General features: G+C 51.3%; 1 protein-coding gene across 1 annotated transcript in view; it reads right to left on the reverse strand.

Annotated features, from left to right (window-relative positions):
• Nucleotides 1-3,585: 3,585 nt before the first annotated feature.
• The window catches only part of GPA33 (glycoprotein A33), a 37,129-nt gene continuing 25,278 nt past the window's right edge, over nucleotides 3,586-15,436 (reverse strand). Inside the window, 5 exon segments of the mRNA XM_058702439.1 lie at nucleotides 3,586-4,042; nucleotides 4,044-4,158; nucleotides 4,594-4,717; nucleotides 5,425-5,544; nucleotides 10,806-10,958. Coding sequence (XP_058558422.1) covers nucleotides 4,025-4,042; nucleotides 4,044-4,158; nucleotides 4,594-4,717; nucleotides 5,425-5,544; nucleotides 10,806-10,958 — 530 coding nt within the window. The 3' untranslated portion in view covers nucleotides 3,586-4,024.

The following is a 15,436-nucleotide window of genomic DNA, read 5'->3' on the forward strand; positions in this document are numbered from 1 at the left end:
ATGAAATTCCTGGTTTTCTGTGGTCTGCCTCTTACCCTAATTTTCTTATAAGCCCTATTATTTTTAGTGTGCGATTTTGCAGAATGCAAAGGTCTTCAGAAATGCACATATAGTGTTATATCTGAAATGTCTGTATTATAGTAGATAACAATTCCCATATACAAATTTAAAACAAGCAAAAAGCCCATAACTCTTTCTTCATCCCTGCTTTTTTCCCCATTCAGTCATCCTGTACATATGCATGGGGTCAGGAGGAAATGTAGTCAAGGAGAAAGGACATGGTCTTCAGCAACAGACAGAACTGAGTCTAATCCTACTACCTATGTTAGCTCAGATGAGCTTATCTCCCTGAGCCTCGGTTTCCTCATCTGTAACAGAAAGGGTAGAAAGACCTTTCTGGAAATTGGCCAGAAGAGAGCCAGTCTCCACGAACAAACTCAAGAGCCAATAGCTGAGTGTCCCCGAGGAGGTCCTTCCCACAGGACAGCACTTTCCAGTAGGGACTAGGCACCACCCCTGCCTACGCTCAGGGTCCTGAGCCAGAACCCCAGGGATGGGGAAAGGCCGGCAAATCTGTCACCATCCCCCCAGATAACACGATGCCTGGTGACGCACGTGGATCTTTGAACGTAACTTGCTTCCCTCGTTCTGAGTCCATGTTCAATAAGCAACCGAGAGCATGGGACTCATGGGGTGAGAATGCCTGGGGTAGGTAGACAGAAAGTCTGGTGTGCCTAACACTGCAAATAGCACAGTGACATTCTGTGTTTATTCAAATTGCTAAAACTCACTGTGCTTCAGCTTCCTCGACTGTAACATGGGGATAATAATAGCACCTAGCTCTCCAAGTTGCCGTGAGGATTATGAGAGCTATATAGAAAGTGTTTGGAACAGTGGCTGGCCCAGAGCAAGTGCTACCTGAGTGTTTGCTATTAATATTGTCCATCAAGCTCTGTGCGGTTCGTTAGTGTCACTCTGCCTTTGCAAGCCAGTGCTACGTGGGTGTGCACAAAAGCAACTTAAGAACAAGACCCCGAAGAGTGGCCGATTTACCGAGGTCCATGCTACTTTGAAGGGACGTCTCTGGGCAGCCAGAGTCCTTCCTTAGGTGATAATACGCATGCCTCATCTTGCCACGTGCCTTCGTGTTTGAAGCCGTAAATAAGGATTGTATGAAAAACTGTCTCAAATGTGTTGTTGAGACACCAGGTCACTGGTGGCCTTTGCCTCTCTTCTCAAGCACCACAAGTCTTTGAACTGTCGGCCAGAAACCACAAATTGGGAAGGGAGTGCCTGACAGCCTGAGGAGACCTGTATCAGCTGGTTCTGACCATAAGAGAACCTGCAACGATCTAATTCCCGTTGAGTTTCTGGATTGAAATAAATTCAGCAGGAGGCGGTAGCCTTGCCAGCTGGTAATGTGATTGGAGACTCAAGTAATAGAGCCCCACACTGGAGTATGGACGTGTCAGCACCACCCCTCTCCCCCTTACAAAACCACTCATCTTCCTTCAAGATGCAACCCAAACGTCACCTCCTCTTTGGAGCTTTCTTGAACTCCCTGAGGGTCCCCACTGTGTTCCTATGGCATCTTCTCCGTCTCATGTACGTGTGTTCCTGTCTGTCACTCCTCCTAAGTAAGAGTGTCTTAGTGACCTTAACATACCCTGCATCCAGCAGAGTGCCTGGTCCATAGTACATGCTCACAAAAGGCTTGTTATTGAATTAATGCATTAGGTCCTGATTTAAGGTCATTGAATTAATGCAGTGGGCCCTGATTTCCCCTATTTTCTTACTCAAGCCTGGGGCTAAGGCACATGAACCTTCAGAGCCTTTCCAGAGGCAGAGAGACAAGCCAGCCCAAATCAGAGGAGGTGGACACCTGCCCTTTCACAGCTGCCTCAAGAACATGCAAGAACAAGCCTTGCATCGTGAGGACTGGAAGACACCTCCAAGTATCTAGAAGACCAGGAGATGACCTTGGGCAAGACACATTGATACCAAACATCATTTACTCTGCAAACACTGACCAAGTGTCAACATGCGCCAGGCCATGAATGAGATTCGGTTCCTGTCCTCATAAATCGTAAGGCCTAGGTAGAAACAGACCATATGGTAACAGATGCTGGGACAGGAGGGAGCACAGGTCGCCATGGGAAGGGACACGGAAGAGAGAACTTTGAACACGTAGCAGAAGAGACCATGTCAGAGGCGAGAAGCAACCGTGGATCGTGCTGCTTTGAGGAGGGAGAGCCACCTGTTCTCTCTGACGGCTAGAACAGGAGAACCGTTTTCTCCTCTTTCCCGGGAGGGGCGCCATTTTGGGTATAACCATTTCCACCATCTTCCCTGAAGCCCGGAAACTGACTGCCAAGGCCCGCCATGGCCTGTCCAACACTTTACCTGGAGTGTCTCTCGGCTGCCAGGTATGATGCTGTCCTGTCCCTAGCAACCACTAGAGACAGCCTGACCCTCCTATGGCTATGGGCAATGGGACCCACAGGATCTGACCCTCTAGTCTCAGGCATCACGTCGCCTTCCTCTCCTCGGAAGCAGATGACATATACGGTAAGTAGACACAAACCCATGGGACACAAGACTTACCTTGGTGGGAACAAGCCCCACGTTAAAAAAGAAATAAGAATTTCCACTAACAAGTTTATTATTACTGATAGCACTTTGAATGAAGCAACGAATTTAACAACAACTATATATATATATATATATATATATAAATTTTTTTAATCACAAATAGATGACAGATTTACAGAATTGGTTTTCTGATCACCCAGAAAAGACAGGGATGTTTACTTAGTAGGAAACTGCATTTGGGTGAGACTAGCCAGGGGCCCTCGAGCTCTAAGCCGGGACACGTCTCGTGAGCTCCCAGCCAGCAGAGGAGTTGTGGCACGATGACCACGCACCAGCAGAGCGGAGCCAGGGCCAGGCAGGGCCAGGGTTAGGTGTCAGGAAGCAGGGGTGGCCATGCCTGTTATTCCGGCCTTGAGAGGAATGGTCGTGATGTGAGAATGTGGGACCTACTGCGAACAAGCTGCCCCGTGTGCACACATATGCGTTCACTTAAAGCAGTGCGTACTTCCTTCCCTAAACTAGCAAGGGGGTTTGGGTGGGAGTTGTGCGTCTACAAACATATCGCAGAGACCACAGAGGGGGAGACTCAACCTACCAAAGCAGGGACCCGACTTCAGCTGGGGTAAGCACCTGCCAGGAGGATCATGCGGCTGGGGTAGCTCAGACGTCAGCGTAGGGAGAGACTAATGCCCAGGTAACGGCCATGTGGCCCATGGTGAGTGTGGGACAAGGTGACAAGATTGTTCCCATGTGTGGAACGATCCGGAGTCCCTGGGATTTGAGAAGGGCCTGCTGGGACGGGCGGAGAGGGAGAGAAACTGCATGGGGATCCCAGGCAGAGAGAGAAAGCCAGGAATCCCTGAGGAAGCATGCAGTGGGTTGGAGGTTGCAGTTTCTGGAATGCACGGGAAATCTGGGGCGGGGGAGCGGGCAGGAGGAACTGGAAAGGGAGCCGGAGGCCAAAGTGGGTCCCGAAGCAGGAGTTTTGGGAGTCCTTCCTGGACGCATTCTCTCTTTTATTCAACAAATAACGCACACAGGCAGGCGCTCCCGAGGCGCCCCCCTGGGTGCACCTGTTGGCAGCCACTGCCCTCCTGAGGCCAATCGAGGGAGCACCCGGCTCCATGCTGTGCCTTGGGAACCCCCCCTCCCGGCTCCAGAGGAAGGTGGGGCTGTGGCCTGGTCCAGGGTGAGGTCCAAGGCCCTGAGCTAGGCGGGCGGCAGGGAGAGGTCACTTCCTGGGTGAGGGCACTTGGCAGGGTCAGTCACGAGCGAGATCCCCTTAGCCAGGTCCTCCAGCAGATGATATGGGGAAGAGGCATCCCATCCATGACGGGGACGGAGGGCCAGAAAAATGGGCGAGGAGACGGGAGGCAGGAGCAGAGGCATGAACCGCAATCTTCCCCCGACCCCAGCCTGCAGTGTGCTCCAGTCACCGGTCAGCGTGGCCCCGGGGACTCCCGCCCGTAGCTCCTCTCGTCTTCTTGCCTGTAGTCGTCCTCCTCTTCCCTCCCCGTCTGAAGCTCTCTCAGCTGCTCTGGAGGCTTCTGGTAGGCCACCCGATTCCTGCGGGCACGAGGACAGAGGGGAAGGGTTTGCCCTCGTTCTGGCGTCGGGGAGGTGGGCCTAGTGCCCTGCGTGGGAAGAGAGCCACGGGACCTGCCATCCCTACTCCTCCAGATGCAAAGGGACACTGGGCTGCAGAACGGGCAGGGGGCACAGATTTGCTCTGCTCATGAGCTCAGGGTGTCACGGCAACAGGCCGGCTCCACTAGACAAGGAGGGGCCAGACGGTGGCAGGGGCTCAACCCCAAGCTTGTCCCTGCACAGGCCACAGGAAGCCTGGGGAACCAGGGGCCTTGGAGTCAGGTACCAGGCCTGTAACGCCACCTGGGGGCAGCTGTGCCCAGTGCTGGCATGACTAGAAGGGGCCATGAGGAGCTGTGACACTTCCTCCCACACTGCTCAGACCCTCGCCAACGGGTGTCCCCAGACACTCACTGCCTTGTGTCCTTGGCCTCGTCCTTCCCCCGGCAACAGCAGCAGTAGACGACAATGCCGATGACAATGATGGCTGCAGCCAGGCCCCCCGCAATGCCCGCATACAAGGCCACGTTCATGGAGGCTGCAAGACACAGAGCAGGGCAGGTGCACCTCCCAGGCCAGAAGCCCAGGCTCTGGGGGCGTGAGCAGAGCTGACGATGACGAACCGTGCTGAGGGATTCCTCTGGAAAGACCCAGTCCCCCTCCCAGCCCAGGGGCCAGCGCAGCCAGCTTCTAGTAACACTCCATGAGGCATGGCCTTGTAGGAAGGTGGCCGGGTGGGGCTGGGGAACACTCTTCAGGATGGACGTGTATACAAAGATACACAGGCCAATCGACTTGGGTCCCAACACTCCCTGGGCTACCCAGGCTCCTGAAACGTCCTCAGCTGTCAGCCCTGCCAGGTCCTCTCTAGCTTGTCCTTGAGCTGGTCAAGGTGACCGGGTAAGGTCCAGACTCTGTGGCAGCTGACTCTGGGCACCTCCCCATAGCCATCGAGCAGCCCTAAGGGCAGGCGGGACTGAGCAGGTCTCCAGAAGTCAGTCTGAGGCTCTTCTTCCAAAGAACCAAGGGAACAGGACTGGCCTCTAGACAAGGGAGCCCGGGACAGGAGCGTCTGGCTGAGGTCACCCCAGCTACCCTGCCAGTCGGTGACCCTAAAGAGGCTGCCCCAACTCACCTCCACAGGGTCTCTCTCAGCTGCCTCTTTGCACCCCAAGCCAGTGATCTCCTGGGCTTCGTCCACCCCCCTTACCCTTCTCCCTCCCCCCACGCCCAAACTGCTCTTACGAGGTCTGACAGCCACAGTGATGTTACAGGACTTCTCCCCCACCTCATTTCTGGAGGTGCAGATGTAATAACCCGACATGTCTGTGGAGATGTTCTTCAGAGACAAAGTCTGGCCTGTGACTGGGAAGGAAGGACAGTCAGGGTGAGGAGACCGGTCACCGCAGTTCAGTGGCAACCGCTGGGAATTTGGAAGCCTGAATTCCTAGGTGGATACAAGCACTACCACTGAACTTGTCTGAGCCTCGTCCGTAAGGTGGACAAAATGTCCACCTCCGGGCCTTCTAGAACAACTGCAGGCAGGAAGCGCAACTCTGAAGTGCTTAGAATTCAAACCCCCTGGGTTCGCAGCCTGGTTCTGCCACTGATTAATTTTGTGGCTTTGGCCCAGGAATTTAGGTGCACTGAACCTTAGCTTCTTTATTTACAAATGGAAATAGTCATAATCCGCGGCGCACACGGTAATTGTGAGCGTAAAATGAGGTACTAATCGATACAAGCCCACAGCAGAATGCCTGGTGTATTGCAAGTGCTCAGGAAACATAAAATACGTTATGCATGACATGAAAATGCTTTATAAGTAGAAAATGTGGCTGTAACCACTTTTATGATCTTCCGAAACCGAATCCCTTAGCTTGGACTCATGGGAGACGTCTCTAAGAAATCAAGAATGGGGGCGCCTGGGTGGCTCAGTCGGTTAAGCGTCCGGCTTCGGCTCAGGTCACGATCTCATGGTTCGTGGGTTCGAGCCCCGCATCGGGCTCTGTGCTGACAGCTCAGAGTCTGGAGCCTGTTTCGGATTCTGTGTCTCCCTCTCTCTATGCCCCTCCTCACTCGCACTCTGTCTCCCTCTGTCTCAAAAATAAATAAACATTAAAAAAAAATTTTGTTTTAAAAAAGAAATCAAGAATGGTCCAGTTGTCCTCGTGAGACACCGTCCTGCTGAATCTGTGATCCTGTGGGTTTCTTCACCTGGAAAGGGAGAGCTTTATGCTTACACGTACTTCCTGTCCTCAAAGACGCTTCGTCACAAGTGCTGTTTGGAGTGGAGAGTGAGAGACCTTTCCGTCTAATTTGCTGCAGAGTCAACCTCATAAGATTCTGCTGCCACCAGGTGGGTTCCGTTTCATCCAGAGGAGACATCTGACATGGCAAGCAGGATCTAGTCACGGCACTGCTCAGAGGTGGCCTACCAGCTCCAGTAACAGGTCCTGGCTTTCTCTGACTTATTTCACTTAGCATTACACTCTGTAGGTCCATCCATTGCAAATGGCAAGATGTCATTCATTTTATGGCCGAATTATATATACATATATATATACATATATATATGTATATATGTATATATATATACACACATATATATATTCCAATATATATAATCCATTATCCATTATATATATATATATATTTATGTATCACTTCTTCTTATCCATTCAACAATCAATGGACACTTGGGCTGCTTCAATATCTTGGCTATTGCCAACAATGCTGCTATAAACGTAGGGGTGCACGTATCCCTTTGAATTCATGTTTTTGTATTCTTTGGGTAAATACTTTAGCTTTCTGAGGAAACGCCATCCTGTTTTCCACACACTTGAAATTTAAGAAACAAAACGAATGAGGGGCACCTGGGTGGCTCAGTCAGTTAAGCGCCCGACTTCAGCTCAGGTCATGATCTCGTGGTCCGTGAGCTCGAGCCCCGCATCGGGCTCTGGGCTGACAGCTCAGAGCCTGGAGCCTGCTTCGGATTCTGTGTCTTCTTGTCTCTGCCCTCCCCTCACTCACACTCTGTATGTCTCTCTCTCTCTCTCTCTCTCTCTATCAAAAATAAAGAAACATTAACAAAAAGAAACAAAATAAATGAGCGAAAAGAGAGAGCAAGAAATCAAGAAACAGGCTATTATTAATAGAGAACAAATTGATGGTCAACAGAAGGGAAGAGGGTGTGGGGTGGGTTAAAGAGGTGATGGGGATTAAGAAGTGTACTTGTGGTGATGCGCATTGGATGTTGTACGGAATTGTTGAATCACTATAGTTTATACTTGAAACTAATATAACATTGTATGTTAACTAACTGGAATTGAAATTAAAACTTAAAAGAAAAATTGCAAGTCCAGGCTTCCTAATATGATCACAGGGTTACAGATCTGGTCCTGCATTCACACCAGCTTTTATCTCTTGCCAATTCTCCTGGTGTCCAGACCAGCCCCTGCCCCACCTCCACGCTCTGGCAAGATAGTCGCTTGGTGTGGATTTCCCGGGTCTGGATGTGCTACCCGCTAGACTTCCTCAAGGACGATTTCCTACGATTTTTTTTAACAATCGTGTCTGGACGGTGGACCAAATATTTCCATCTCCAATGTCACAGAGGTAACTGGAGGCTCAGAGACGCTAAGGAACTTGCCCAAGGTAGCAAAATTAAGAGATGACCAAGCGTCACAAAAGTCCTGTTTTAGGTCTAGAACTCCCTGGAGCAACTGACAATTGTCTTCAAAAATACATATACATTCTAGAAACAACGTATGTTCGTTATAAGACTTTGTACACGACATTAAGCTATTATTTCAATTCAGTCCAGTCCAGAAAATCTTCAGAGGCTGCTCGCATCAGCTCGAAACAAGATGAGGGGGGTCTGTGTCCTCCTGGTAGGAAAATGGTAGATATGAAACCAGGGTGACCACAGGGTGATTAGAGTTCAAAGCGGAAATGCTATCTGGGTTTACAGTAAGGGAGTTTATACTCATCTGAAGGGGCAGGGAAAGCCGGTATAAAGAGCAGAGAATAAAATAAAATCATCTATAATCTCACCAGCTAGAAATAACAGCTGGTGATTTGGGTTATTTTCTTCCAATCTTTCCCCATGCACTTTCTTTAAATTCTTCCCTTGAAACCCACAGCAGTATTTCTGGATGCTCACTCTCTATAAAATGCTGCCTCTTCTCTCCTATAGTCTCATATCCCTCTGAGTGTTTTCTGGAATATTGCTTACATGTGACATTAACACACGGTGCTAAGAAAGGGGTCCACGACCTAACAATTTTAGACATCATCAAGAGAGGGTTAAATCAGGTTTTGAAGAACACAACTCTTAGAGCTTCTAATATGCTAATGAGCACCGCGTATCCATAAAATGGGCGTTACGCCCATAATAAAGGGATACGGGAGTGCTGACGCGCAGGGGCACTTGGACCCCAATGTTTATAGCAGCACTTTCAACAATAGCCGATTTATAGAAAGAGCCTAAATGTCCATCAACTGACGAATGGATAAAGAAGTTATGGCTTCTATATACAATGGAATGCTCCTTGGCAATGAGAAAGAATGAAATCCTGCCATTTGCAGCAACGTGGATGCAACTGGAGGGTATTATGCTGAGTGAAATAAGTCAGTCAGAGAAGGACAGATATCATATGTTTTCACTCATATGTGGATCTTGAGAAACTTAAAAGAAGACCATGGGGGAAAGGAAGGGGAAAAAATAGTCACAGAGAGGGAGGGAGGCAAACCATAAGAGACTCTTAAATACAGAGAACAAACTGAGGGTGGATGGGAGATGGGGGAGAAGGGAAAGTGGGTGATGGGCATGGAGGAGGGCACCTGTTGGGATGAGTACTGGGTATTGTATGGAAGCCAATTTGACAATAAATTACATTTAAAAAATAAAAAATAAAATAAAATGGGGGTTATAGTATTAACGGTCTTATTTTGTAAACTAACCCGATTTTTTTTTTTTTTTTTAAGAGGCATCTAGAAGGAACACACTTTGGGAAATGCTCTATGACCCTGGGAATACTTAGGGGGTCTATAGCCCTTATCAGAATCCCACTCTTCAGAGTGAGAGTTGCGGTCTACGTGTAAGGTATACACAGCACGTTGCAGACAGATCAGGACAGAAGACTTCAGAGTGTCTCCTAGGACCTTCCCGTTATCAGAGGCCAGCTTTGGGCTCCGGACCTTGTTCCTCAAAGGGAACGGTGGACATTAGAAACTGCTCTGGGATTAACCAGTGCATATCCAGTGCCACAAGACCTGTTCTTATCCTGACTTGGGGCTCCCAAGCCCCTTTTCCTCTTGGAAAGGACCTAGCACAGTTTTCTGAAAGTCCGCTAAAGCTAACGTTTCCGCTGCAGTGGCGGCACCTTGTGGTCAACAAGGGGGACGCAATGGGAAGTCAGCCTCCCACTTCCCAGGGCTCCTGCTGGAGAGAGATTTCCCCACCGAGGAACCCTGGTCTCCCAGGGGCACTGACGTCGAATTGGCAAGATTTAGCTTTCCCGGCCTCTCTCCACTCGTCCCCCCCAACCCCGATCCTATGGCTTCTCCGCAAGCTCGGGCCGCCACCTCTCATCCAGGACCCTCAAGATCCTCCCTGGCTGCAGGGCCTGTGCCACCCCTCAACCTTTCAAGAACCTCCTCCCCTAAAGTGCTCTAGCCCCCAGAATTACCCTTCCCTCCTTCACTGATACCCCAATTCCTACTCCATCAGTTCATGACGCTCAGCTGACTGGGGTGGGGTTTACCAAGGATGTTCAGAACTATCACACATGGGATCTCCTCTTATCCTCCTTACAGCCCTCAGGGAAGGTGGTATAATGATCATCCTGGTTTTCCAGATGAGGATAAGTGTCAGAGGGGCTGTAAGTGACTTACAGCTACCAAGTGTCGAGGTCAGGACTGAAATTCCTGTTTGGAACGGGCTGCATGTTGAGCCCAGGGATGGGGGACTTTTTTTTTTTTTTTTTTTTCAGTTTGTTTCCTGACCAAAGGTCAAATACCAAGCTTCCCAGTACAAAGCTGGTCTCCAGGCAACCACAGCTGAACCTACCGTCTCCTTTTCTGAGAATGTGGGACCCTTACAGCAGACCTGGTCATGTGGGTGGGCACGCCCATAAACGGGGGCCAGGTCTGGGAAGCTGGGGTTCAGTGGAATCTAAGATGGACCAGCCTGGATCTGGAATGGGTATGAGAAATTCCCACCCTTGAGTGGAGCCATAGAGTTAGACTGGGGGCCTCAAATGTATACTTCAGGACATGACCGTAGTCAAAATTAAAATCCTCCTCTCCTCAGTGCTTTTGCACTGAGTGGTTATCCAGACACGCTCATTCAAGAGAATTGAGTTGCGGGGAATGAAGATAACAAATGGACATTTACTATGTGTTTCCACTGAGTGCTTTACATGAGTCACTTTTATTTCCCACAACAACTTATAAGATGGGTATTATCATGAGTTAACTTAGAGATGCTGCAAGATATCAAAGGCTGACTGCAGGGTGGGGGAAAGGGACGGCCTTCAGGGGGGCCTGATTGGTCAGCCTCAGCCAATCACCTGCATTTTGGGGTGGGCGGGGGCACCTGTCTTCCCCGCTGTCTTCCCTGTTACCTGGTGGGGCTGGCCGCTCCTGGTTCAGGATGTCGTAGGTCCTCCAGCTGTACTGAGGGGCAGGAGAGCCCTCCTTTGATTGGCAGGTCAGCTGGATGTTGTTCCCAATGATGGTCTCTCCCTCGATGCCGCACTCTGGTTTGGAGGGTGGGACTGTGTAGGCGAAGGACCAAAGAGAAGGCATGAATCAGGCGGGACTTGGGGACAGCCACCTCCTGCCCCAGAAATACACACATACTGCTTTGTTTGTTCTCAGGTGGAGAAGTTCATAGTCTGGTGGTGAGAAATACTGCTGGAAGGTCAGTGCAGCCCGAAATATCTCCTCCGTGGCCTGTCACCATCACAGAGAGGCAGTACCACAGGAAGCATCCTGAGTGCAAGATTAGAGTCACCACTGTTATAAACGTGGGTGACACTGAGGCCCAGAGAGAAGACTAGGCAAGAGCCTGGTGGGACCAGAACCCAGGTCATCTGACTTGCACTTCCAGTGCTCTCTCCACCAGCCCATTCAAGTTCCCCCTAATGTTGGCTCATCTGTGCCATTTTAGGGAAATCTTGCAATCCCTCAGTGTTCCCATCTGTAAGACAAGGGGACAATAGAGTTTTTCTGTAAAGGCTCAAAGGTAATATTTTGGACTTTGTGAGCCACACTGCGCTCTGTCACTGCTTCAACTTTTTAAATAAAGCTTTATACACACAAAAACCATTCTTAGCTTGCAGGCCATGTATGAACAGGCCCAGGCTGGATTTGGCCACATCTGCCCACCCCTGGATTAGGGGAAAACCCTTCTCTCTGGAGCCCTTCAACTCAAACTTCTTAGGAATATTCCCTTTGTGTTAAGCATGACCCTTGTCCCGTGTTTTGCTGATAAAACGCAACTACTCGGAGTAACTGGGTGATTGGAAAAACCACAGGGGGCAGCAGAGTTGCATTCTGGGTGGAAAATGAGGACAGAAGTGGGGGGGGGGGGGCTGGACAGAGAGGCAGAGACAGAGAAAGGGAAGCCTACAGAAAGGAGGCTCCAAAAACCAACAGCCCCCCTGAACTCAATCCTAACCTGATCTCCCATAATTCCTGAAGACCTTAAGCCGGTGTTTTTCACTCGGCACTAACTACCACTGTGTAGGGTGGTTCATTCTACAAACTGTATTGGGCACCTATTATGTCTGATACCGCTGGGCACTGGGATGACATAGTGAGCGACTTCCTGTGTTCAAGGAATCCAGTGGAGACAAGAGACAAGTAATTGGACAATGACCAGGCAGGAGGCAAGGCTGCTAGGGTAGGGAAGGGACTCTGACCCCATCACACCCTGGGCTGGGACCTGAAGGAAGAATGAGACTAAACAAGGCCAATAATGGAGGTGGTGGTGGTCAGAGAGGTGAGGGCACGCCACACAGAGGGAACAGCATGTGCAAAGGCTCTGAGGCAGGAAGAAGCATCAAGTATGCATGAGGTTTCAGGTAGTGTCCTTGGGGCAGGGAAGGGGAGGACACGCAGTGCAGAGGGCTATTACTGAACTGCTGTGTGGCAGGCCTGTCCCCTCCACCTCTTTCTTTAGACCCTTGCCCAGGAAATAGTGCTGCCCTGAGTGGTCACGGAGCGTGGAGACTGCCTTCCGGTCTCGCGTAGCCCCACCAGGAGTTGCTGGGGGAAGCTACCCAGAATGCACCTCTCCCTGCCAACCAGAACCAGTTTTTCTCTGAAACAGGCAGGGGGTTTGTAGGTGTGACCCACATCTCCTGCTGCTTTAGGGAGGGCCAGCCAGGTGTGGGACAAGCATGGAACACATTACAGGTGCTCCCCTATGCCAGCCCGGTTGGACAGCCCCTAAACCTAAGAGGCCCGAAGTTCAAGAACAGGCTTCTTACATCCTGGTCCAGGCGCCAGGAATGAAGCAGCCTGGGAAGGAAGAGGCTGCTGCCTTCACCGCCCTGACAAGGAGCCCTCCTCTCTGCTGGCCCAGCAAGCAGGTACCCCGGGGGGGGGGGGGGGGCGGGGGGGACACGGCTTCCCAAGAGACTGGCTCTAGGTCAGGGCTATGGAGCCAAGCTTTGCCTCTGCACTCTCCAGGGGTACAGGAACATCCCTCTCCACTCATCAAAAGCATCACCCTGTTGCCCAGTATGCCTTTACCAGGGGACTAAAACTTTATTTCACAGAGAGCTGGCCGAAAATACAGTATCCCCTGAGAAGTGTCACAACAACCAGCGTCATACGAAGTGCGCATAAATGTAGCCAGGCCCCTCTGTGTCCAGGTTTCTCTCTGGGATCCAAGACAAAAAGGGGAGACAAGGGTCCGAGGCAAAGGAGCATAGAAAAGCAATCTGAACAAACCGGAGGCTAGCTTTGCTAGGGGAAATTATCAAGGCAAATCCTTAACTCACTCCGGAGGCAGAAGAGATGACAAGAGACCAACCAGCGCCTAGGAGGCCAGCCTTCCGGAGGAATGTGTCAGTATTTGTCACCCCGGGGCCACCAACCTCAGCCCCCAAGCTGCCCTCCCGCCTCAACCCAGCCTAGGATCACCCGCCCTCACTCTGTCCAGACCCTTCTCTAAGGGTTCCCTCCCCAGCCCCCACCGCATCCGAACTAGCTAGGGCCTGGAGTCTGCTCTAGTTCAAATAGTCCCTCCGCCCGCTGCGCGGCTGTGAGGCCTGCGGGGCTCCCGGAGATCTCGGGTTCTGGGTGGGCTCGTCCTTCCCCCACCCAGTTTGTAGCTGGAAGGATTTCAGGAGCTGGAGCGCTGGGGGAGGCCAGCCCGGGGCTCTAAGGCACCGCGTCGCTCCACAGCCTGCACCTCCCGCTGATGACGCCAGGGGGCGCCAGAGGCCGGGGAGACGGGCTGTCCCGCCCCCGGGCCAGGTGGCTTCCCCCGCTCGGTGACCAGCTCCGTGGGCTCCGCCTCCGTCCGGAAGCTCTCGGCTCGGTGTTTACGGTGAGGTCACCCGGCCCGAGGGGGCGGCCCCGTATAATTAAAGCCCTTCTGCCTAAAAATAACCCAGTGGCAAAGGCATTTGGAAACTTTTTTTTTTTTTTTAAGATTTTTATTGGATTCCTTAACATTTGGTACAAAACGATTTCTCGCTTTCTTTCGCGCTCTCTTCCTCTGTTTGAAAGCAAAACGTTGGTTTCGCCGAGTTCCACCTTCCCAGATTAAACTGTATCTTTTGCCCTTCCAGCTAGCCAGTCCCCGTCTTACAATGAAGCTGGCCCTGAGAAGGGAGGGAGGAGGCGGACGTTCACACTAAGGTGACGTCTGGATGCCCAGCCCCGAACCAGCGCGTGTTGGCCGCTGAACACGGGAGCTGCTTAAGGGAAGCCGGAAGGAGACAGAATTAGCCAGAAAAGGACCAGGGGAAGCGAGGGATTCAGCCGGGGACTAACAGGCAATAAGCAGTGCAGAATAGAAACCAGCGAAAAATGCGCGTTTTCTTGGCTTGGGGCTCTCTCTCTCCCGGGAGCCGATGCAGATAAAAAATGAAGAGCTATGCGCACGGAACGGTTTCTTGCAACATTATTTACAAAGCCTTAATTGGAACGGGCTGCATGTTCCGTCCAGGGACGGGGGACTCTGCACCCACTTGCTGGAACCGCGGGGGGCTTCGAGGGCGCTCAGGGCTAGGGCAGCAGGAAGTGCTACCTGTTAGGCTACAAATTCGGTCAGTCGGGGACCGAGCTGGAAGTAAACGCGCACAAGCATAAAACCTAGGGACGCCACTGAATTTCTTTTTTAGTTTCTCTCCCTCTCTCTTTTTTTTCTTATTAGTATTTTCAAGAGGGGAGGGATCACCAGACGCCCTCATATGTGTTTGGATCAAGGTCGCTACACTGGGAGAGAGCGGGCGAGCAGAGCTCCATTTTAACAACTTGCAACCTTCTGTGTACTTGAGTCTCTTACGCGAGGAGCCCTCCAGACAGCAGGCCCCCTGCTCGAACGGAGCCAGCTAGCACAACACATCGGGGCACCCCACCTAGATTGGGACCAGCTAAAACACAGCTGTAAAAATGCTATAGAGGATAGAGTGTGATGATGACAGCCTGGTCCCTGAGATGAGAGAGCCAAGGTCCCTTGGGGATGTTTCCAAGGGACTAAGACCCTCTAGAGCTCCCAGTGAAGACGCAGAAACCACGGCTCGTGCACTCACGGGGCTGTCTCCCAGACCCTAAGCAAAGACCTTCCCGGAGAAGAGCAGTTACAGACTCTCGCTTATCAATGAGCGTTGTGGCCAAGATGTGGGTGTTCTATGGGCAAACGAGGGCGAGGGGCACATCCAGGGCTGACACGGCTTTGCCCCCTCCAACCTTCTTTTGTTGGCCCCGGGGCAAAGCACAAGTTACTGCCTGGGGCGAGATCAAACATCGTCCTCAAGCTTACGTCTGCTATCCACTCAAAGAGACAGTACTTTGAAAAGGAAAATAAATCTAGAAGGATTCGGGAATCATCCTGAACTGCACCCATTGCTGGCTGGGAATGGCAGGCTTACGAGGTGGAGCAGTGAAGGGCTTTGCATTTGGGCTGTCCTGTTTCCATGGAAGCTTGGAGAATTTTCTACAGGACATTCAACCTCTCGAGCCTCAGTGTTCTCTTCATCAAGCATGAGTGTTAATGTCCGCTTCCACTGATAGA

This window comes from Neofelis nebulosa, chromosome 15, assembly GCF_028018385.1.
Source record: "Neofelis nebulosa isolate mNeoNeb1 chromosome 15, mNeoNeb1.pri, whole genome shotgun sequence".
Taxonomy (NCBI): Eukaryota; Metazoa; Chordata; class Mammalia; order Carnivora; family Felidae; genus Neofelis; species Neofelis nebulosa.